We start from the raw sequence: 23,860 nt of genomic DNA, 5'->3' as shown, positions 1-23,860 counted from the left end.
TTTTTAGTGAAAACTATCAGAGAAATCACTCTTTTTAGGAGTTTTTGTTAACTGCATGAGGGAAACACCTTCTTTGGACAAAAGTTGGATGGATTTTAAAACCAAAACCTTGCCTTCAAGCTAACTTCCCAGCTCAAAAGCACTTTAAGTCCTCTCAGGGCCTTTTTCGGGGCGAGTTTCCTTCCCTCCACGGCGCTTAACCAGCGGTCGCGACCGGCCCCTCTTCGCACTCTCCGGGGGTCCCGCTGACGGGATCATCCCTTCTCCCGGGGGTCCCACTGCCGGGATCATCCCTTCTCTCGGGATCCCACTGCCGGGATCATCCCTTCTCCCAGGGGTCCCACTGCCGGGATCATCCTCTCTCCCGGGGGTCCCACTGACGGGATCATCCTTTCTCCCGGGGGTCCCACTGCCGGGATCATCCTTTCTCCCGGGGGTCCCACTGACGGGATCATCCTTTCTCCCGGGGGTCCCACTGCCGGGATCATCCCTTCTCCCGGGATCCCACTGCCGGGATCATCCCCTCTGCCTAGCCCTCCCTCCAGTAGCTCCGGTGGCGGGACTGGCCCCTCTCCCCACCCTGCGGCTGCCGGGGCGCGCCCCGTGCGGGGATGCGGATGGGTGCGGTGGGTGCCCCCTCCCCTCCCAGCCCGGGCCCGCCCCCCGGGCCGGTCCCTCCGCACTGCCCGGCCCGGCTCGGCTCTCCCCCCGCCCCCGGGCCGCCGCCGCCCGGGCATTGCGCAGGCTCGGCTCCGCTCCGCACACCCCATCATGGCGCTGCGGCGGCCGGAGCTGCTCCGGCTCCTGCTCCTGTCCCTGTTCGGTGAGTCCCGGCCGGCACAGACCCCCCGGCACCGCCCGGTGCCCACCCCGCCACCCGCGCCCCGCCGCACCCGCGCCCCGGCCGGGGGAATGCTCTGCCTCGGTCCCCATCCCGGAGAAACAGAGGGAGGAGGGATGCGCTGTCCCGGTCCTCATCCCGGAGAAAGAGAGGAAGGAGGGATGTCCAGTCCCGATCCCGGCGAAACAGGGAGGAGGGATGCGCTGCCCCGGTCCCCATCCCGGAGGAACAGAGGGAGGAGGGATGCGCTGCCCCGGTCCCGATCCCGGAGGAACAGAGGGAGGAGGGATGCCCGGTCCCGATCCCGGCGAAACAGGGAGGAGGGATGCCCTGCCCCGGTCCGGATCCCAGAGGAACAGAGGGAGGAGGGATGCGCTGCCCCGGTCGCGATGCCCAGGAAATGGATAGATGCGTTGCCCCAGTCAGGGTCCTGGGGAATGGAGAGAGGAGGGATGCGCTGCCCCAGTCGCGGTCCCGGAAAAAGAAAAGGGATGCCCTGCTCCGGTGGACATCCCGGGGAAAGGGGGAGATGGGTTGTCCCGGTAGCATCCCGGGGTCGGGGAGGGATGCGCTGTCCCGATGCATATCCCAGGGACAGGGGAAGATGCGTTGTCCCGGTAGCATCCCGGGAAAAGGAAGGGATGCGCTGTCCGTGTGGGTATTCCAGGGAAAGGGGGAGATGCGTTGTGCCGGTAGTATCCCGGGGAAGGGGAGGGATGCGCTGTCCCGGCTCCGTGCGAGGCTAAGTGCGGGGAAGGATTCACTGCCCCGACTCTCGCCGCGGAGAGGGGAGGGATGCCATGCCCCGACCCCGGGGGGATGCGGGGACGCGGTGGGAGCCGCCGGGATGGGAGACGGGACGGGGCTGGACGGGAGCGTGGTGCTTCAGGGAACGTGGGATACACACACGCGACATACCGGGGGAAACATCCCAAAACCCAGCTCAGCAAGGAGCGGGTCCAGGGCTGAGGGTGCCAGGAATGTGCAGGCTCGACAGGCAGGCAGGACGGACACTAGTGCCTATTCAAGACCAGGCACAGGCGCCTATTGTTCAGGGGGCCCCGCATGAATGTTTGCAGTTTTAATTGCAAAAACATTTGCTAATTCCGCTCAGGAATGAATTTGGGCTCATTTGTTGTCTGGCTATTAATAGCAGGGGGGATGAGGAGGGGGACAGCAGCCGGTGGGCTCGCATGTCCCTCCCCTCCATCCACCCAGATGGCAGGAGCAGGAGATGGGATGGAGTGGGGTTGGGCTGACAACCAGCCCCTGAGTACCAAAATACACCCATGAACGCAGTACAGACTCACCAGCAACTGTTTTGGGTCAAGTCAAGGCTGAAGTGTATTGAAATATTTCAAACAGTTTATCTAAGGACAAAAAACAATTCTCCCGTGACTCCAAACAGAGCCTTAGATAAAGTGAGGCTGGGGCACTATTTACCAAAACAGTCAGTGGAGGGGTGAGAAGATGACTCTGACACTCGTCTGCAATGAGGAGATGGTTGTCACGCGCTCCAGGGTCTGCTGCTCATTTGCTTTACTGTGGTTTGTAGCAGGAGCAGTTTCAGCAGGAGAAGTTGGGAATGCCTAATCCTGGAGCATCACCCGGGCTTCCAGGTGCTCACTCTGGATTCACTTGCTCCCTTTGAATGGGAAAAACAGACTTAGCACAACTTTTCCTCACAGTTGAAGGGTCGAAAGGTGCCCCATTTCCTTCCTCTGTTTCATGGGCAGCGCCCCAGTGTCCTGTTGAATCCAGACTAAAAGATAGGAAGACTGGAAACAAGCTACAGATATTTCTGCGTTTCTTTAGAGACTCAGTAGTTGCTAAAAACAGCCAAACACCATTAGTTTCACACCTCTGCCTGAAAACATTTATCTGATGAGCAAACCAAGTGGTAACAGGCTTCACTTTCCATTAATTTCAAAGGGTTATGACCAAATCAAACTGCCTCATCCTGTATTGATTTCCAGTAATTTTTAAATTTGGGCTCATAAACCCAGAAGTGTGGGCAGCAGTGAGGCTGAGAATAAAAGGGTTTGTTCCACTACACTCGACTGGTACTGGGGGCACCCCATGAAGTCAGGGTACACTGTCAGCAGGATGTAAAATTAAATATGTATATACTGAAGTCTGCAGGGCTGGTGCTGGATAGTGGGATGGGAGTGTGACTGGAGGGATGTGCTTGTGCCAGCTGACTACTTGGAGAAAAGAAAAAAAAAGGCGTGAAGAGAAGCAGACAAAGCTCACAAGATGTTGAGATCCCAAGCTGGCAAACTCTGACCTGCTCTAAATGATAAGGTGCTGCTTTGACTCCAAGCGCTGCGAGCTGGAGTTGCCTCTTCCTGCCTTGTTATTGCCAGAACAAACCCTGTTCTTGATCGTGGCCTTAAAACATTGCCATGAAGCAGAGCCAGTGAAGCATGGATGGAGCACTCAGAGCATTCCCAGCTCTAGGCACTAAGAGCATCTAAAGATTCTGCACATCAGGGAAATGCCATGGTCATAATTAAAGCAGTGGAAACTCTCAGTGGCAGTGATGGAAGTGGGGCTTACAACTGGTATCAGTGTTGTGTCCTACCTTCAGGTCTCTCGTGGAAACAAGTATTTGGATTTTGAGGATTTCACGAGGGCAGAGCTGTAGAGACCTTTCCCAAAACTCTCAAGTATTTCCTATTGAAAACAAAACATGCTGACACTTTATATCCCTTGATGGGGAGATACCTCAAGTCCAAGGCACATTTCAGTTGTAAAGCTCATTATATTCAAATCTCCTTTTGATTTAATTCTGAGGGTTCTGTAATATGGTGGATTTTGCAAAAGGCTTTTTAAAATCTATGGAGTAGTAGTTCTCATTTCCTTTTTTTTTTTTTTTTTTAATATATGAAGTCCATCTGTCCCAGCCACCAACAACTGTTCCGAGTCAGCTGTCAGTGCCAAGACTCACTTGCTGGAAATGTTGTTAGCTCTCTTGCAGTGATGACAAGTTGCTTGTTGGTATTTTCTGATGGGAAGTATTTGCAGTATTGCTTTCTTTTCAACAGGCAGTAAAAACTGGGACAAACCTCTTTGAGAGCCCTGCCAAAATCAGATGCTTAAAAACATCTTCAAAAAAATTCCTGGGAAGGGCTTGGTGTTCCTATTTGGGTAAGCAGGATCTGGCATGGCCACCAAAGAGTAGTTGGATGCACATCTCCTTTACAGCTGTTGATAAAGAACGTGACACCAGCACATTCCCTCTTGGCCTGAATACTTCTGGCAATTACTTGGTTGAAATGGATTCACAGAGTAAAATGTGTTTTTTTTAGGGAGGAGAAAGAGTTGTGGACTGAGATGTTGCTCTGCTGGTGAACTTGGGTTCTTTTACTGTTTATTTTCACTGTACAAGTTGAATTCTGGGCCTCCTGGCCCCACTGCAGCTGTTCTTCAATTATCTGTCCACACACTGAGGGTTTGCACCAGGGACACGTGTTGAGTTGCCAAAAAATCACCTAAACAAGTAAATACAGTGGAATGAGCTGCTGCATTTAGCTCCACAAACAAGGGCAAAAGCTGCTCTAAGTGATGGCTGTGGGTGACCAGCTGCCAGTTTGCCCCTAACTTTAGTCACCTGCAAAGGGTAAAGTGATGATTAGCCCCCACTTGCTCCTGCTTTCCTCCCGGCTTGCTTGGATTATTATTCAAGTTTCTCTTGCAAATTGGGCTGGCTGCTTTCTCATCCTCTGCCATCAGTGTTTGTGTGTTGAAGCAGAACTGGCCTCCCAGTTGTATATTTAGAGCTAATGCTTCACAGTTGATTGCATCAAGCCCCGATGATCCGGAGAAGGTTCGTGAACTCCTTGCAGAGCCAGCCTGGAGTGGTGGGAGGGAGTTACCAGAGGGAAAGATTTCCACAGGCCAACAGGATCCTGAATCCTCAAGAGTTCTTGTCTGCAAAACAGGAGAGTGTGTTGCCAACATGCCCCTCAACAAGATAAAACCACTGCTCTGGCAAAAAGCTGGTGGCCTGCTTGGAAACTGCTGTTTGTGTTTAAAAAAAGGAGATGATTTCCAGATATAAAGTTAATTAGGATAATTACATTCTCAATCTGGCTTCTGTATCGACTGGAATATGAACTGCATCATCTGTTCCCGATTGATAAGGGCTGGTTGCCATCCCTCTGAACCCCCAGGGAGTATCATGTTTTTATGAGACACAGGATCTAAACCAGATTCAACCACTAAACATCAGATCCTTGCAGTGGAGAAGTGAGGGTGTGTGCAACAAACCCCAGCCCTTTGCTGAGTCAGACATAGCCCAACAACCAGTTATTGGCTTTAATTGCACTAATGAATGTTCTGGACATAGTCTGAAATTTCACCCAAAGGGCCTGGGTTGCTGTTGGGTGCAGTTCTGTCAATAGCTGGGCTTGGGGCAGAGAAAATACTTGCTGGGTCACAGTTCTCAAACTCCCTGCTGGAAATGAGAGGTTTCAGTTTCAGAAAAATAAATAATAACATAAAGACTGGACCTTTTTTTGGCTGGAAAGCTCAGGTCTCTGTTTGCTTATGACCCTTCAGAGCACTGACACCCACAGTAATAACCTGAGGTGAGATGTGAGATGTTGTTTGGAGAGTTTAGTTCTTTTTTTTTTTTTTTTTTTTTTGTAGAGACTTCCCAAAATATATCTGTGGGCAACAAGACACTGAGGCACTCCATGGACTTCAGCAGAATGTTGGTCACAGGGATAACCAACTCCTCACAAACTTTTGTTTCTCATTTTAGAGGTCAAGCAGCTTCTTTGGGGGGATAAGCACGGAGGGAGGTGTATATTAAAGATGTTTCCTGCACAGGACTGGCCAGCTGAGGTCCTGTTATCCCTCTGACTGCCTTTGCTGCTGTCAGGGAGCTTTGTGTGACTCCTGTGCAGGAGCTCAGCTGTCCAGCACAAGGCTTGGGAGGGCAGCACCAGGACAGCTGCAGAACAGAGCTGGTGTCCTCTTCTTCAGAGCAGCATCCTAAGGCAGGCCTTAGAATCATAGAATCATAGAATGGGTTGGGTTGGAAAAGCTCTCTGAGATCATCAAGTCCAACCCTTGATCCAACCCCACTGTGATCACCAGCCCAGGGCACAGAGTGCCCTGGGCTGGTGATCACAGTGGGGTTGGATCAAGATGTGGTGGATCACAGTAAGGTTGGATCAAGATGTGGTGGATTCTCACTCAATGCCACACCCATAGAATCATAGAATGGATTGGGTTGGAAAAGCCCTCCGAGATCATCAAGTCCAACCCTTGGTCCAACTCCAGTCCCTTTACCAGATCATGGCACTCAGTGCCACGGCCAAGCTCAGCTTAAAAACCTCCAGGGATGGGGAATCCACCCCCTCTCTGGGCAGCCCATTCCAATGCCTGAGCACTCTCTCTGCAAAGAATTTTTTTCTGATCTTCAACTTAAATTTCCCCTGGCAGAGCTTTAGCCCATCGTGCCCCCTTGTCCTATTGCTGAGTGCCTGAGAGAAGAGACCAACCCCCACCTGGCCAGAACTTCCCTTCAGGGAGTTCCAGACAGTGCTGAGGTCACCTCTGAGCCTCCTCTTCTCCAGGCCAATGTCTAATTCAAATGTCCAATGTCTTCAAATGTCTTAGAAAAAAACCCCAACCTGCTAAAAGTGAGTGAATTAAGAACCAATCAAATCCAATAGAATAGAACAAAATTCTTCCTTTTATTCAGCGCTGGGAACATGGGGGATAATTCCACCAAAGACATTTTCAACGAGACTTTTGTGTTTCCAGGTTTATATACTTGCTGAATGCTCCTCCCCAAAGTTAAGCAATATATTTTGGGTGTCTCTTAACAGCTCTAATGGGCTACTCTTATCTCTGCAGCTCTATATTTCCTTTTAACTAAATAATGTTACAGCTTCAGGCCTGTAATCTAGACAGGCTTTCTGATTTACTTCTTACTGCTCAGCTTCTAATCTAAACAAGGTTTTTGGGTTGTTTCTTAAAGTTCATGTTACAGCTACAGGGTTAAATTCCTCTTTGTCTAAAGCTCTGCATGGTTAAGATCACTGACAAACTTGGCTACAAGATAAAAAATTAATATAAAATACAAAGTTGTGATTAAAAATTAGTAAAGACCATGTGATTTTATGGAGAAGGGATAAAATCCCTTTTCTTGAGGGGTCCCTGAATCATGAGGTTTAGAGAGGCTGTTCCTCTGCAGATCTTCAAGCTCCTTCTCTGCTGTGTTGGGTATTGAAGGAATTTGCTTTTGGTGCCTGTTCCAAACCAGAAAAGCAGCAGAGGAAAGAGCAGCAGAAGCCAAATTTATAAATGGGAGTTGGCAAAAAATAAAACCAAAATAAATTTTAAAAAATCATCTCTGCAATTTGCACTGAGCACAGTTGGGTCAGATTCCCAGGAACTCACCTGTAAACTGCTGAGAGCTGTCAAATGGGAGTCCAGTCAACACTGGCATGGCATTAATTAATTACAAAGAAACGAAGCCACAGACATGTTGTAACCTGACAGCCCACAGGTACTTCAGATAAGCTCCAAAAATTAGTGGGAATTGTTCTGTCATGCAAGAATCACCTGTCAGTATAAATAATACAAGGTATTGGGTCCTGTGGTGTCCTCGTGGGATGGACCACAGAGTCAGGTACAAGGGGAAATGAAGGTTTTTCAGAGCAGAAATAGGCGAAATTAAATTGTGTTCAGATAATGCTCAAGGTTTTCTTCTTTTTTTTTTTAAGTCATAAATCCGAGGGATTTCAGAGTTAAAGCCAGAACATGCTCAAAACTACTCCCTTCAATGTACCTGATTATTAAACACAAATGTAAGATCAGCGGGTTTTTAAGAGTCCTCTGAATTCATTTGGGCACAGCTGGCTCATGTGAGGACACTGAGCTTTAAAACTGCAACATGCCAGGGACTTACTGTGTCTTTGGCATGTGGGAAGAGGCAGCAGTTGACAAATGTTCAACAGTATTTTGAGATTTTTTAATCACACTATTAAAAATATATTTTGGTAGCCTAGGTAAGATTTTCTGCTGAGCTGGAGAAATCCACTGAAATCTAAGGGGATTTGTTCCAATTACTGGGCTGGGTTTCTAATGCCCATGACCTCTTCTGAAAATCCCTGTCTTAATAAACTTTGGGCAATTTCTTATGTAAGTGGCCAGTATTTTGCAGAGAGGATGTAAATTGGGACACTTTTAGGCCCTATTTTGAAGGGTGGGAGTGTCATACTTATAAAAATTCATGCCTGTTGAAAGCATCTGACTTCCCTGCTCACTCCCCCACCTGAGACCCTTAATTTCCATGCCATTTTTGGCACTCTTGTCCAGATGTACAGCCATGAAGTCCTTCAGTGGTTGCTGAAGGAGAAGCATAAAATTCCACGTATCCAAAGTAAGTCAGGAGTTGGGTTTCATTAGCAATACAGAATAAGGCTGGCAAGCAAGGTCACAGAGGAGAGATGTTTTGAGAGCCAAGCTTGCCTTTTAACAGGGAAATAGTGCTCTCCACAGCAGTCCTGCTTTTTATTCCCAGGAGAAAGTTCCTGCCACTTCTCATCTCTCCGGGGTGGCTGCGTGTTCTCTCAGACCTGGAGTGGAGCTGGTTGCACAGCAGAGGACTTAATGATTTTGTCTGCTTGTAAATGTACAAGGCTCTGCTTGATCTTTTAGCCCAAAATCACCCATGGAGACAGTATTTTTGTTTTGCTGGGATGTTATCCTTGAAAAACAAAGGTTTGATGGATGTTACCCTTGCTGCCTGCGTGGCTTCTGCTCACAGAGCTGTTCACTGGGTGCTACCAAAGAAAAGAAAGAAAAAAGCAAAAACTCTGGACCAATTTGTGCCTTCGCTCACTGTAAGCTCCCCAAAAGATTAATTCATGGTGCTGTTGGGCTGCCATAAAGATGAGGAGCATTCCTGGGGGTGTGGGATGATAATGGCTGTGTGAGCTTGAATCACAGCAGTGGAAAGAGCCCCAGTGTTCATAGCAGCTCTTCCATGGACCCGAGGGTCCATTAAGGAGATTGCTGCCTGCTAATGGACTTCCTCCCGAGGCTCTGACTGCCAACCCTCTCCTGAATGATTTCCGGGAGCTTCCACAGCAGGGAAGGTGTTGCAAAGTCCTGCAGCTCTTGCTGCTTCTGTGAAATAGCTTTTATCCCCTCAAAGGAACTTATCAACAGCTATTTTTAATGCACACTTAAATCTTTGCTTTAATCTTTTTCTCCTGTATTGATCTCTGCAAAAGCTGCAAGATAAATATTTCTTTATGACCCACCACATTGTTTGGAGTTGGTTATTTTTAGAGCCTGGAAAACATCCGCTCTGTAGTAGTGAGGGCATCTCAGAAAAGGATGTCCCAGCTCTGTGCTCTGGACCTCTGGACCAGCCCTGACTTCCACAGCCTGTGGAAGTCCTTGGTCCTTAGAAGAGTGGCTTGTTGAGATGTTTTAGCACCACAAATCAAGGTGGAAGGAGTAATAGAACCCCTTAGTAGTGTGATTCACCTCCCCATTAGTGTGATGTGGACACACATGCCACAAAACATGTTGGCTTCACCCCCCATGGATCTCCTTTTTGATGTAGAGGCTCTTACAGCAGAGGAATTGTTGCTTTCCCTCCCTCTTTGGTCTTGGCTGCTCTGCTGAGGTTGCACACAGTGTACATGGAAGGGGCTGCTCTGATTTCTCAGGGAGCAGAGAGGCAATGGCTTATCTCCTTTCTTGTGCAGGAGCAAACAACTCTTAGGTGGCTACAGCTTGGCTGGAGCTGATGGGATTGCCTTTGAACTGGCAATGTGGAGAGTGTTACAGGTGATTAGCCTGAATCATTGAGCTGAAACATTTTAGAATTTAGATTTTAGTAATTTATTAAGATAGGCTAATGAGCAAAGCAGTGTGCTGCAGACACGCTGGGCATCCGGGGGCTTTCTTACTCTGCCAGGTCCTCAAGGGTTACAAGTTCTTTGCCACCTTCTTATACACTTTTCCAGTTCCCTTTTTCAGCAGTCCCCCCACCCCGGGTTCGTTTCCCAACCCCTGCACAAAGTTGCTGATCTTGCAAGAATTGAAGAACGAAACCAGGAAGGTCCTTCCTCTTTCCCTCTTTTGGGTGGTCCTGGGTGGTCGTGGGATGAAGATGGCCAGTCTTCCTCAGGTACTTTGGGCATGTGTGGTTCATATCTCTAAGCAAGCTTTTCCCATATATGTCCACCTCCTGTTGTTATAGGTCTTCTGATGTACTCAGATGGAAAGAGCCCCACTGGTCATAAGATACAGACATGACTTTGTGGTTAAGCATTCAAATATTTTACAATTTTAACAATCGACTTAACCCTACTTAAGCATAATCTTTATTTAATTATCAAATTGATTCAAAGCTTTATTAGCAACTTAATTTGAAAAGCAAATTTTATTTCATCTTGCTCATCACAGAGATGAAGGGCAGAGTGCCTTGCAATCACCTCCTGAGCCTCATGGGTTCTCCCTCAAGCAGAACTGGCTGGTGGAGTTGGTGAGCATCCTTATGGAGCTGGTGTTTTCCCTTCATTTTGGCCAGTTTTCAACATCCCATAAATACCAGGGCAGTGCAAAGCTGCCCTGTGCGTGCTGGGGAGGAGGTTAAACCAGGTACCAACTTCGCTCCTCTCCCATCAGAAATCCCCTGGTGGGCCTGGCCAACACACAGCTGTCCTCAGCCACGGGCACCACATGCTCTCCCACACAACAGGGCAGGATAAGCCCTTTGAAGTCTGTGCTGGGACTGGCAGCAGCTTCGGAGGCACTCGGGGACCCCCCCTTTTTCAGCTGCTCCCTGAGTTCCCTGAGCCAACAGCTGAGCTATGACCAGGGCTGATCAGTCTGCAGGGCTGGAGCACTGGGGCTTTGCCAGGGGACAGAGGGACTCCAGATTCCAGTTTATTTCATAGAATCATAGAACGGATTGGCTTGGAAAAGACCTCTGAGATCATCAAGTCCAACCCTTGGGCCAACTCCAGTCCCTTTACCAGATCATGGCACTCAGTGCCACGGCCAAGCTCAGCTTAAAAACCTCCAGGGATGGGGAATCCACCCCCTCTCTGGGCAGCCCATTCCAATCCCTGAGCACTCTCTCTGCAAAGAAGTTTTTTCTGCTCTCCAACTTCAATTTCCCCTGGCAGAGCTTGAGCCCATCGTGCCCCCTTGTCCTATTGCTGAGTGCCTGGGAGGAGAGACCAACCCCCACCTGGCCAGAACTTCCCCTCAGGGAGTTCTAGACAGTGCTGAGGTCACCTCTGAGCCTCCTCTTCTCCAGGCTGAACACCCCCAGCTCCCTCAGCCTCTTGCCACAGCACTTGTGCTTCAGTTCCTTCACCAGCCTCATTGCTCTTCTTTGGTGCTCCATGAGAATTTGGAGTCTCTTCCCGATGTGGTGCCAAGGCGTGATCATCGCCCACCAGCATCCCGCTGCTGGTCCTCAATAGGGATTGTTCTCCTCGCCTGGGCAGGCTCCTGGTGTTCTGCTGCAGGCTCCTTGATCCTCCTCTTTCTGCAAATATTTGGAACAGATCCTGTTTGGCTGTTCTGACAGTTTGACTCAGCAATTCAATGACAAAGGCAAGTTGGACCCAGGTTCAATATGATTACAAGTAGCTCTACAAAGAGGGGAGATGAGGGTCACATTCAGACATGTGGGAGGGGGGCTGGCCTCAACTCTTGGAGCTGGAGCTGGGTTGGATGCAGCAGTTGTGCCTGCAGCATGCAAGGGCATCTCCTTCTTGGCCGTGGCACTGCACGGTCCCGAGGAGAGCGTGTTTTTGGAGTGACAAACATGCCACAATTCTGGCTGCTTACGTATTTCCCGAGAGCTTTTCAATTCCTGGCTCATCCTCGGTCACTTCTGAGGCACACATGGCATGTCTCACATCTGTCACTCAGCTTCGTGTTCTGGACGTCTGTCTTTGCTACAAAGGCTTCCCTCTTTCGAGTTTCCTTTTGGTGTCTGTGTCCCTCATTGAGAAGCAGTAGCTCCTTCAAAGAAATGCAAGGAAGCCCATTTGCAGAATTTACAGCTGCTTCCCCAGGCATGAGTGTCCTCCTCTTTAGGAACAAGCTGTTAAGCATGTTCTTAAGTGGGAAGATAAGTGATGTTACGATCCTTTCATCTTCTGGCTCAGAGCAGGCTGGAGATAACTGATAAGGGGATGACAGCAAGGAAGATGCATAGGCACCTTTGGATTTAATTCCTACTTTGCAAGGCAGTCTTTTAAGCACATCTCTGGTGGGAACACAGGCTGGTAAAATAAAGCTGGTCCTTCCCTTCTCAGCATATGTCTTTTCCTCATGTCTCTGAGGCAGATCCTCTGTGTGCGCCAGCAGAGCTGGTGCAGAGAGAGCTGGGTTCTCCATTTCTGAGCCCTCCTTCTGGTGCTGACATTCGAGGGACTTGGCTTGGCTTGCCTCTAGACACTGTTTCGGCTGGTGATTTCATTCCCACATTTCTTTTTTTGACAGTTTTAAGCTGTGCTTTAAACAGGGCTGCCTGTGCAGTCTGGCACGTGATGTGCCAAATGCGTTCCTGTGCGAGGGGCTGGGGACAGCACCCATCAGCTTCACGTGGGTGGGGGGCTTCAGATCACTCCTGAACAGACTGTGCATTCAGCTCCAGAATTCCTGCTTGAGTCCCTCGTCTGCTGGCTGAAACAGGTGGCAGGCACATGCCTGTGAGGGTCTGTGTTGGGGGTGGTCTTCAAGGTCAGCTGTATCCTGCCCACATTCCTGCTGGGTCCCTCTACCTCATCTTCTGGCCTAGCTGGCTCTGGGCCACCCAGCCCAGAGGTTCCTGGCCATGAACATGTGCTGATTGTTGAAAAGAAACCACTTGAAATTGGTGTTTCTGCCACCCAAGCCTGTTGTGTGTCCCCGTGAGGGAAAGGGGGGAAGTGGTTGAGGCAGAACAAGTCAAAAATTCACCAACACCTCCGTAGCACTCACACTGTGCATCCCATGTCCTTGGCAGAAGGGGCAGCCCTTGTGCAACTCCAATATGTAGCAGGAGAGGCTTTTTCCATGGTAGGACACTCCACAATCTCTGCTGGTGGCAGTGGTGGCTGTGCAGGTGGAGTTGATGAGCTCCTGTTTGTGCCAGACCTTGGAACAGAGCTGGGTTCTCCCAGGCACTCAGCAATAGGACAAGGGGGCACGATGGGCTCAAGCTCTGCCAGGGGAAATTGAAGTTGGAGAGCAGAAAAAACTTCTTTGCAGAGAGAGTGCTCAGGGATTGGAATGGGCTGCCCAGAGAGGGGGTGGATTCCCCATCCCTGGAGGTTTTTAACCTGAGATTGGCTGTGGCACTGAGTGCCATGATCTGGTAAAGGGACTGGAGTTGGCCCAAGGGTTGGACTTGATGATCTCAGAGGGCTTTTCCAACCCAATCGATTCTATGATTCTATGAAAGTTGTGCTGTTTGAGTCAGGCAGTTCTCTGGCAGGGCTTTGGCACAGTTTGCAAGCAGATCCAGAGGAGACAGTGCCTGGTGCACTGAGAAGTCCACAGGTCCACATCCCGGTGCTGCTGTTGAGTGGGCTTCAAGGGAACCCTGCCCAGAGCCAGGCTTTTCCAAGTGCCTACTCCTGTTGTGTTATCAGGGACTTCTGCTCCCAGCCCTCTGTGTGGTGCCAAGTCTTCTGCAGATGAGGGTACAGACCTTCCACCTGCAAACCCCATCTTTGTGCCCCACAAGCCTCCCCTCAGCCTTCTCTGGGATGCTGCAGCTCAGCAGGGCTGGCTTTCCCACCCCAGGGCTCTGAAGTGTGAACAGAGGCTGCAGCTCCCTCTCGCATCAGCCCCCAGAGCCTCTGCACCTCGCTGTTACTCAGCACTTTCTGTGACAGGGAATTAAGTAGGATTTCTAGGTCATTGTGGGCCTGTCAGGAGGAATCGTCTCCCGTAGACCTCATTATCAAGGCTCTTTCTGCAATGCCAGGCTTCAGAACAATTGCAGCCTGGTTCCCTAAACACTGACTAATGAGACAGAGCTGTTAGCAGCAGTTTGCTAAATAAAGGCTGTTTCTGCCTGAGACAGAATAAAGCCAGACGGGATTTTCTTAGCTGTCTCTCACACAGAAGGTATTTCAAAGGACCCTTATTAAAATAATGAGCTAGATGTTGCTCTTGTGGTGGCTGTATGGGGTCAGTGCTTGATGCTAGTGCCAGGTGCTTCCCCACAGCAGTGACTTCAAGTAACTTGGCCAAGAAACCTAAACCCCTCTCCAGCTGCCTTGGTTTTAATGTATTTGAGCATTTACCTGAGCTGACCACCTTTTATTCCTTGGGTGCCATGGGAAGATATTTTTTGATCTCCAGGTTGTAGCACAGCTTGCTCAGTGTTCATGCACATGCGTTTGGAATGGGAAGGGATCCAGCACAAGAGTAAGAGAGAGACAAGTGTGTATGAAAGGAGCTGGAGGTTTGCAGCTTGCTCAGGTGAGGTGCTGGTGCCTGGGTGCTGAGCAGGATGGATGTAGCCCCACTTGGGTAGTGTGAACTCAGGTAACTTCTGTTGATATTCCTGTAATGAGATTTTTTCATCCTACCTCTCTTCTTATCGTCAGAAGGCTCTGGATTAGAGATAAAAGCTCTGAAGCAAGATGGGATGGGTCCTTGCCTCTGGCTGGAGCAGGCACAGGATGGCTGGGGATTATTACCTGGCCAGTTTGCAGGTTTGTTTGAAGAGCTGTTTTGATGTGGCAGTGGCAGTCCATGTAAGGCAAATGGTGTCCAGACAGGTTTTTCTCACTCTCTGTTATCTCTGAAGCAGCCGAAGTGTTGCCAAACAAGCTGAATGGCTCCAGAAGCAGAGCTGTTTCTAGAAAGATGGAAGAATGTGGTTTTTCAGGAGGATCCAAACGAGCTGGACCCTTGTCGAACCTCCTGCAGGTGGAACTGCTCCTCTCTGTGCCCCTCACACTGCCTGCAGCAGTTAATTGCAGGAAGATGCTCTTAAGAGCGAGCAAGGGGAGGTCCAGGAGGTGGCTGCTGTGTTTCCAGGTGAGTTGGCACGGCAGGGAGGTCCAGGAGAGGACCATTGATCTGTCCTGTGGCCAGGGAGTTGAATATCCAGCATGACAATGGATTTTGGCAGCAGCACTGCTGAGGAAAGATGCCCTTGGTTTGGCAAGCTGGAGGCTGCCAGGTCTTGCCCAGCAGAGCTGGCCTGTGTGCCCAGTGACAACTGCAGCCAGTGGTTCAGTGGCACTGGGAGGGAAAGCAAAGGCAGGCTGGGATCTAGAGAGAGTTGTCGCTGGCTGGCAAGCCCTGCTCTCAGTGCTGTCTCAGCTCTGATCTGCCATCTCCCCCGGGCTGTTTGGGAGGGGAAGTGGAGACTGGATTCAAATGCCTATTGTCTGTCCTTCAGCTGGGAGCAGAGCCAGCAGAGAGAGCAGCACTGGCAGCATCTGATACAGGGGGCAGATGTGAGGGGGAACATACTCATCCGTGAAACGCTGGCACTGGGATTTTCAAAGGAGCCTCAAAGGTTAAGTGCCATGTGTTGGAATGTGCACATGGAGGTCAAGAGAGAAATCTGGGGCTCCTGGGATTCCTGCAGGGCTTGGAGGAGATTTTTGAAGGCAGCTCTTGCCACTGGGACAAGCCCTTGTGCAGCATCTGTCTGGGTTCCTGCTGGCCTGTGCCCTGTTTGTTCAAGCGTGGCCAGGAAAAGCCACACCGTGCCAGGTTTGTGTCACCTGGGGGCCCTCAGGGGTGCTCAGGTGAGCTCAGCCTGGCTCCCCTCTCCTGGAGCCAGCTGCCAACTCCTGCAAGCAGGAGCTGAGAGGAGACTGTTTCCTGACCCTGCCAAAGGAGGGCTCAGCCACAGGTTTCAAGCTGAGCTGGAAACTTGGCACCGAGGCACGGAGCAGCAAAGAGCCCAGCTTGCTCTTCTGTGTCAGGGTTGGCTTCTGTACTGCTGTGGGGAGTGCAAATATGTTCCCAATCTGTTTGCTTCGCTGACATGACTCCAAGACACACAGGGAACAGATACACTGACCAAGAAGGGGCCATTGTTAGAGGGACCTTCCTGACTGTGGCTCTGCTGTACCAGCGCTGCTGGACTTCATCCCCAGCATCCAGAGTGCTCAGTCCTCCCGGGTATCCCAGCCTGAACTGCACATTAGCACAGACAAGCCAGAGGTTTGTTCGTGTTTTACTCAATTTGTCCATCCGTGTGCCCTGATCTGGCTTTTTGATTTACATGCTGATCTCTGGCAGGCAGGTATTAAATCAAGCTGTAGATAAAAGCAGTTGCAAGCGTTGCTTCCCTGTGAGAACCACCCCAGACATCCACTGACACATCCCTAATTGCACCCAGGCAGACAGATAACTCCCTGTGCTGGAGGCTGAGCAGCGAGGAGCCAGGGCAGGGAGGGATGGGCTGATGGACAGGTTGGGATTTTGGCTAAGGAGGAATAAAGGCTCCAAGAAAAGCAGAGTAGAGGAAGGGAGTTTCCTCATTTGTTTCCAGCAGCCAAGGCAGGGTTGTCCTCTGAGAGGTATTTCCTTAAGCTTTATACAGTCCGAATTTAGTTGCAACTTTTATGAACAATAAAGGCTTCCATGGTTTCCCTTGGAGGAACTGGAATGAATCCAAATAGATTTTAGTGCTGAGAAGCAGATCCTGTTATTAATATCAGCCTAATCATTTCTTTCCATCTCCTTCCCACCTTTTTTGCCATTCATACTCCTAAACCCTGCAGGCAAGTTACCAAGTCTAGTGTAACCCCTAACCCCTTCTTTAGCTGTTTCTGACCCTGCAGCCCAGATTGCAGCCCCCCCTGGCTTTTTAGGGACTGTGAGGGCATTTAACATGTTTGCACCAGGCTGGGATGGGGGTGCCCCCCATTCCTCAGGAGAGACCTGGCAATGTGACACAAAAACCCCAGGGCTGGCAGGACAGTGGAGCAGAGCTGAGCTTAACCAGGGACCAGCACGTGCTGCTGGGGCTGGCTCTGGGAAAAGGGCCTCTGACCAGGACTGAACTGGGAGCGTTCAGCTGAGAAAATTCTCTGCTAAAAATAGCAGCAGATGATGTTTGAAGAGGAAAACAAGACAGGGTCTGGGAGAAGTTAGTTCCCAGATATGTGGCTAATTCAACTCCCCCAGGACAAGTATTCTTTTAACCCCTCCGTGCCAAGGCTCGTTTCTGCTCTGGTAAACGAGCTCGCCTTGGTCTGGAATCCAGGCTGGGACAAGCCAGGATGGGTTTTGTCCTCACTCTTTGCTCTGACACAGCATTGCTCTCCTCCCTCTTCCCCTGCTCATTTATGCCAGCATCTCCCTAATAGCTCTCTGTGTCATGCTTTTCATCTTTTATCTGTCTGTGACTTCATCTGGGCTCCCTTTAATTCCCCAATGCACTTCCTAAGAAAATAATCTCCACCGAACCCTGCGGCGCTTCTCCCTGTGCAGGTTTGCACAGCCTGATGTTAACAAGGTAAGTCTGCTCAGATGTGCTGCCCCTAAAATCACATTCCCCCAACTCACACATCCCCAGGCCTGCACATGGCTCACACAGCTTTCCCCTGGATGCCTTTTTCCCCTTGTAGAGCTGCATCCTTTGTTCTGACAGATTCGCTGCAAAGCTTCAAAGCTGCCTCAGAGAGGCACAGCCCCACCTCTCCAGCCTGGAATGATGGCAGTGGAATCACAGGCTCTTGGTCTCACGCTCATAGGCAGATGTGGATGTTCCCTCAGTGCCTGCAGCCAGTCCCTTGCAACGTTCATTTGTACATGTTTTGTGCGGCGCATTAGTGAGACAATTGTGGTTTAGACCCGGGGCTAGAATTACACATACACAAAAGAAGACAAAAATTATACTGTAAAATTGGAGGAAATGCTCTTAAAACGAGAGCTGCTTTCAGTCTTGTCATAAATGATTTCTCTGTGTGCTTGCTCACGCCCTCTCCTGTTCCCTTCTCCAGCCTACTCTCAGCTCATGGCTCTGATGACTGCTGCTCTCTTCCCAACTCCCATTTTCCACAGGAACATGACATGGTTGGTCTCTGATAAGCAGAACTTCAGCCCTGTTTTTTGCTGGTCAAGCTGGAGGAGACTGGAGGATCAGGAGATTAGAGTCACAGACAGAGGAATAGAGGATTAGAGGCTAAACCCCTGCAAGTCTCTGTATTGATGGTTGGGACACAGCCAGACGCTGAGGGGTAGTGCAAAGCCTGGTGCTGATAGCATATCCGCTTAGTCCCTGTCTTTGCAGTGCAGGCAGCTTTTGAGATGTGTGTCCTCATCAAAAGCCAGGGTCAGGCAGGTACCAAGCATCCCAGCTCCTGTGGAAGTCAAATACCTGCTGAGATCAAGTCTGTGCGTTGGCTGGCACGGAGCCTGGAAAACGTCACCCCGGCTTATGAGCTTCTCAGCAATCCCTGAGTCAAATTCCCACACAAGACAAAAATAAAGGAACTTGCCCCTTTTCCCTGGCAGCTCATTCTGTCTCCCTGATCCTGGCCATAGGTCCCTGCCATGTCTTGCTGACCCCACTCTGTCCTGGAGACATCCTTCAGCATCTTTGTGCTGCAAGGAGAGTCCTGCTGGGAGGAAGGGAGAGGACAGGAGCAGGACCATTGCCCCTGGCTCTTGTGACAGTTATCTGCTGGTTCCCTCCCACTTTGCACTAATTTGGTATCAGCATCTGCCACTTTGGGGAGGAAGGGGACTTGCTGAAGTGAGAAATAACGTAGGATGTGCCTGCATGGCACTTCTTGGGGCTGGGAAACAATGGAAGGCAAGTGGGAATAGGCAGGAAGGGTTGGTTTCAAATGTGCCCTTTGAAAAAATTCCCACTTCTCTTCAGTGCTCACTGTCTTTGTTCCTGGGAGTTGCTGTTGCAAGGCACTCTCATCTGGTAAACAGGTCACACAGAATGGCATATCCACTGCTGGCTGAGATAACGTGTTCCCTGCTCTTCCTGACTTTCATTCCTCAGTTTTTTCCTCCAGTGAACTGGAACTGTACAAACTTACTGAGTTATAGGGGACACTGAATGTGAAGCGATTGAGGCTCAAGTGAGAAATGTACAGCACTTGTACAGATAAAGATGATCATGGGGAAGCCCTGCATGTGAGACCCTCAGGTTCCTCAGGGCTCCAGGGGCCTATCCAGCTGTATCCCATGGGTTTTCATGCCCTAAAGCAGAGGTGGGGATGAAATGACCTCCTGGGATCCCCTCATGTCCCATTTTCTGTGACTGCACTGATTTTAATGGTCTGTATTGGTTGGGAGCCAGCCCAGTTTGAAGGTGTAAATTACACTGTCCATTTGTTAATTAAAATGGCCATACCAGTGCTCAGCACAGTGTGACTGGTTTGGTATGTTCCTGGTCAAGTAAGCTGTATTTCCCTTCTGGTTTTTGCCAAAACCTTGGTGCAGCTGTAGTTAGAAGCTCTCCTGCCTGATGGCCATCCCTCAGAGCCTCACAGCAAGGCCACCTGCCCCTGTTTGTCCCTCCTGGAGAGTCAGCCTAACATTGGAAGCCCAAAGCATCTGTGTAAGGGGCTTGACCTCAGAGGCCAGCAAGGTAAAAGAAATGAGCTGGACAGGACTTAATCCTCTGGTTAGTGGTAGAAGCCATGCCCTGTTCCCTGTTGTTTACACAAGGAAAATAAGATTTTCAATTCAGCCTCATGGCTTTTTATTGAATGGGAGAAGTAACTCAGCAATGCAAGGGCTGGTAGTAACAGCCTCTTCTATGCACAGCTTTCCTATTCATGTTTCCTTTCTGTTCCCTTTCCATTGCTCTTCATGGCAGATTTTGAGGAGCAAATTCTAACTCTTTCCATCTTCTCTTAGATCTGAAGATGGCCTGAAATATATTCCAGAAGGAGATGCAATCTGACATGCTGGAAACTCTCAAGCTCTTGCTGCTTCCATCTTAATCTCTTTTAAGTATTAGGCATTAGTCATCCACACAAATTTTGCTTCTTTCCCATCTTAACACGTACAGTCAGTCCTTTCCAGGAAAAGAGCCAGAAACCAGGGGATGAGCTTGGAAAACAGGAGGGCTAGGACCAGATATTAACAGATTAAGATGTTGGGCAAGGCTTGTACAGCCACATGTGCAAAATGTTAAGTGTCAGTCCTCATGAATGGCAGCCGTGTGTGGATCCCTCAGTGGAACTGGTCTCTTGGGACAGGTGAAAACCTGTTTTAATGAAATGGTATCAGTGTGCTAAGCCCTTCAGCCTGAGAGCTTTCTCTTCAGTTTCCAGCCACCAGCTCACCTCTGCTCTCTCCTAAAGCATCTGTGCTCCTTTAGGGAGAGAAGAGCGTGAGAATCTGCTGGAGGACGAGGTCCAAGCTCGGCAGGTCCAACCAAGAGCTCAGGCTTAGGCTAAGACCATAACTTTGAGCTCTGCCTGTTCGTACAGCTCTGCAGGATGGCTCAGGATGCCTCATCCTAACATGGGCCTAAAGATTGCTGAGTGGGTGGCGTGTGGATCTGATCCTGAGAACAGGCTGTCTCATCTCTGTGAAGGTGTAGAGGTGTAGGACCTTAATATCTCATCTCCAACCACGCTGCACTGCCACGAGCACAACAGCAAGCAGAGATTGTGAAACTCTTAGTTCCAGAAGCCCTGATCAGATGGTGATTTGAGACAGTCTGTCTGCAGCTGCATCCCAACATGATGAAACTAAGCTGGGGGAAACCATCAGAAAGCTCTGTGTGGTCTTCACAGGCAACTCCTACGCTTCCCTCCCTGCATGGGAGACAGGAGGAATGTTTGGAGGCAGAAGGAGCTGCTTTGCAGAGAGGCTTTTGTTCTGAGAGGGGTCCATATCTCCTTGATAGAAACCCTTTTCACTCCTGAGGGTGGGTGTGCTTTGCTGTCTCATTAGGAGGGAGAACAGTAAATCCTCCTGTCCAAAAAGGGGGAAAGACAAAAAGAAAAAGAAAGGAGAAAAGAAGGAGAGAGAAAAGAAAAAAGAAGAAAGGAGGGGAAAAAGACTGTGTGCATGGCCTGGGTGCTAATGAGCCTTCTCTGCAGCAGATACAGTCAGGTCTTTAAGGTCCCAGTTGAAGTCAGAAGATTTAAATCAGGAGATTTAAACAGGTTAAAATTTCATTCCAGAACTGCACACACTCTATTTGAAAGTCAGGCATCTCATCACCTTCTCTGCTGGTGAGCAGGAAGAGAGGGAATTAAGGGCAAAATCCCAAATTCTTACATCTTCAGATGAACACAAATACTCGATGGTCTTCCACACAGCTCCATCCTGTAGGGTCCTGGTCCTGCTGGGACCAGCAGGCCCTTGTGATCAGCATTTCAGAAGAGAGGGCCACCAGTGAGCTACCTAAGAGAGGAGGAAAGCAAAAGCCAGGACCATGTGGAATGCCAGAGACTGCTCTGTAATGTTGCAGTTGCCTTCTCTGGGTTAATTATGCCTCCTGCTCCCTGCCCAGGCGGGCAGATCTCCTCTGTTTGGAGCTGGCACCCTTTTAGCTGAGCAGTACAAGCCATGCATCTAAAATAAGTCCTGCTGGTTTATGATAGCTGGTAAAAATAAAGCCTTACCAGCACAAGCAGCTATAACAGCACAGAGGATTTACGACTGAGTGGGTTTTTTCCAGGGTGGGCTGGCCACAGTCTGGTGATGGCCTTTTTATAACTGTTATCAGCTCCCACACAGACCAGGTCCATCTGTTACTTAATTTGAACGGAGACACTCCTAAGCTTTTGTTCACTAATCACTCGCTGCACATCTACATTGTTCTCCAGCAGGGCAGAGAAAAGGCTTGGCTTGCAGATCTCGGGGAGACACCATGGAAAAATAGAATAAAAAAGGCATGCAGCTTCCTTAGCCCAGCATGGTCCATCCACTTGCCTGCTCCCTTCCACCAGCTTTTAACCTGCCACTTGGATGCCAAAGCAAACCCAGAACCAGCTCCTTGGGCTGGAGGCAAGGGGTGGAAGTTAAGACTGAGTCCTACAAAAGATTGAGGCACCCTTTATAAGTCCAGTCTTCACATTTCACAAGTATATTTTGAGTCCCTTGAGCTATTCCTGAAACTTCAGAGACAGACAAAAAAAAAACCAAACAAAAAACATAACCAAAAAATGCCAAACACACTCTGGTCTCTCATTCCTGTGCTGTTTTGAGTTGTCTGTCCTACACCACCTGGCACAAGTTGCATTGTGGAATCACAACGAGACACACTGAGGGTAGAGAGGAGGGGGGATAAAGAGCCTGGAGCCCTGGGAGACAAAAGGATGGATATTTCGAGGCAGATGGTCAGATGTTCCTGAAAGGGCTTATGGTGATTTCCTCAAAATAAGCTGAGGGCACAAACCCAGCCTCCCCCTTCCTTGTCTTATCCAGACCAGCTCTGCGTGGCTTCCTCTGCTCCTGCTCTGGGGTTTCCCCCCACATTTCACAGCCAGCTGCACAGACAGACCCTGGAGAGGCAGGGACAGTGCTGGGCTCTGCCCTCCACAGCTCTCCTGCCTGTGCTGATGCCCAGGCTGGCCTTGGCACCGCCGCTCCTGGGATGAAGATGGACGCTCCGGGGACACCTCCAAACTGGCAGCCACAAACGTGCTGACATGCAGAGGGTTCAGCTAACATGTTTTAACACCTAACGAGGTATCACTGACTCGGTAGCACTCCTGGTACACCGAGTAACCACCCGGAGAGCCAAGATGCTTAACAAGGCATGTGGTTTATCGCAGCATTCCCACATGGCTTAGACACGCTTTGAATTGCAAATCAAGCCAGGGCTTAGTGATGATGGACACCTCAAGCACGGCATATTTTTGTTGGTTTAGTGGGCAGGTGTTTAAATACAGCTGCGTGGTTTTGTACTGCTTGTGCCTGACAGTGCATTAACTAAAATTACCGTATCAGATAACTGCGATATCGAGCGATGCTGCAGCACAGACTGTTGGCAGCAACTTATCCCAACTGTTTCCTGGTCATCTTTTTACTTTGCCTGCAGTTCTTCAGGAACATTTCACCCCCTCTTCAAGTTTCTGCCCAGAGTTTTCAAACAGAGAGAAGGATGGAAAGAGAAGGAAGGTCAGGCTTGGCTTTGAACAGTACAGAGAGAGGAGATCTAACACATCAAGTTGTCTATAAAGCTTTTTTTTTTCCCTTCAGTATAGCATTTTAAAATGATTCAGATAACATGAGTCACAGTAACAAGCATGGGCTGGATCTCTTTAGCTGAAGAAAAAAAGTGCCATAAGAATATGCCATAGACTTCACTGCCTTGTCCTGGATTCTATTTTGGAGGACTGATGACATTTGGGATTCAACCATATGTCTGGCTGATTCTGTAGCACATATAGATCTGGTAGGTATTCAGGGGTGTAGAACATACAGATCTGGTAGGATTTGGGAGATGCAGCACACAGGGATCTGGTAGGAACTGGGAGATGCAGCACATGGAGATCTGGTAGAAATTCAGGGATGCAGAACATACAGATCCGGTTGGAATTCAGGGATGCAGAACATACAGATCTGGTAGGTGCCTCTGCTGTGGCACATGTGCTGTTCTGGAAAGGGAATACGTGGCTGTTCCTGCTGTTCTCCAAACCCTGGGTGCCTTTGAAGTGAGATTTACATAACACAAAACCTTTGCTGATTATTTACACTGGGCTGAAGGAGGCCTAAAGGAACAACTTTGGAATACTCCTTTTGAGTATTGGCTTAAGCAGTAATGATGATTTAACACACAAAACAAAGCAACCTTTAAGTGTGCTCACCAAAGAGACAACCCTTGCCAAGAGCAGGGAAGTGGGACAGGGCACAGGTTACCCCAGCACTGATGTACAAACATGTGGGGAGCACTCCAGTCTCCCTGGATCTTGCTGCAGAGTCCTGCAGCCCCAGGGAGGCTGGAGAAAAAGGAATGCTAAAAAGAGCTGGAAAGGCATTCTGCTCCTACTCCACAGTTTGTGTGGTCACTTGAGGTTTTTGTTTTGGTTTGCTGTCACCTTCTTGTAATTTAGAACATGCTACTTG

General features: G+C 49.6%; 1 protein-coding gene across 2 annotated transcripts in view; it reads left to right on the top strand.

The window, feature by feature from the left end:
- Window positions 1–744: 744 nt before the first annotated feature.
- Window positions 745–23,860, top strand: part of JAM3 (junctional adhesion molecule 3) — a 34,040-nt gene continuing 10,924 nt past the window's right edge. For both annotated transcript variants that reach the window (XM_071576380.1, XM_071576379.1), the window contains exon 1: window positions 745–823. In XM_071576380.1, coding sequence (XP_071432481.1) covers window positions 772–823 — 52 coding nt within the window. In that variant the 5' untranslated portion in view covers window positions 745–771. The remainder of the gene's footprint in view (window positions 824–23,860) is intronic.

Source organism: Pithys albifrons, chromosome 23 (assembly GCF_047495875.1).
Source record: "Pithys albifrons albifrons isolate INPA30051 chromosome 23, PitAlb_v1, whole genome shotgun sequence".
Classification (NCBI taxonomy): domain Eukaryota; kingdom Metazoa; phylum Chordata; class Aves; order Passeriformes; family Thamnophilidae; genus Pithys; species Pithys albifrons.
Note: the sequence above shows the minus strand (reverse complement) of the source record. Positions and strands in the feature narration are given on the sequence as shown.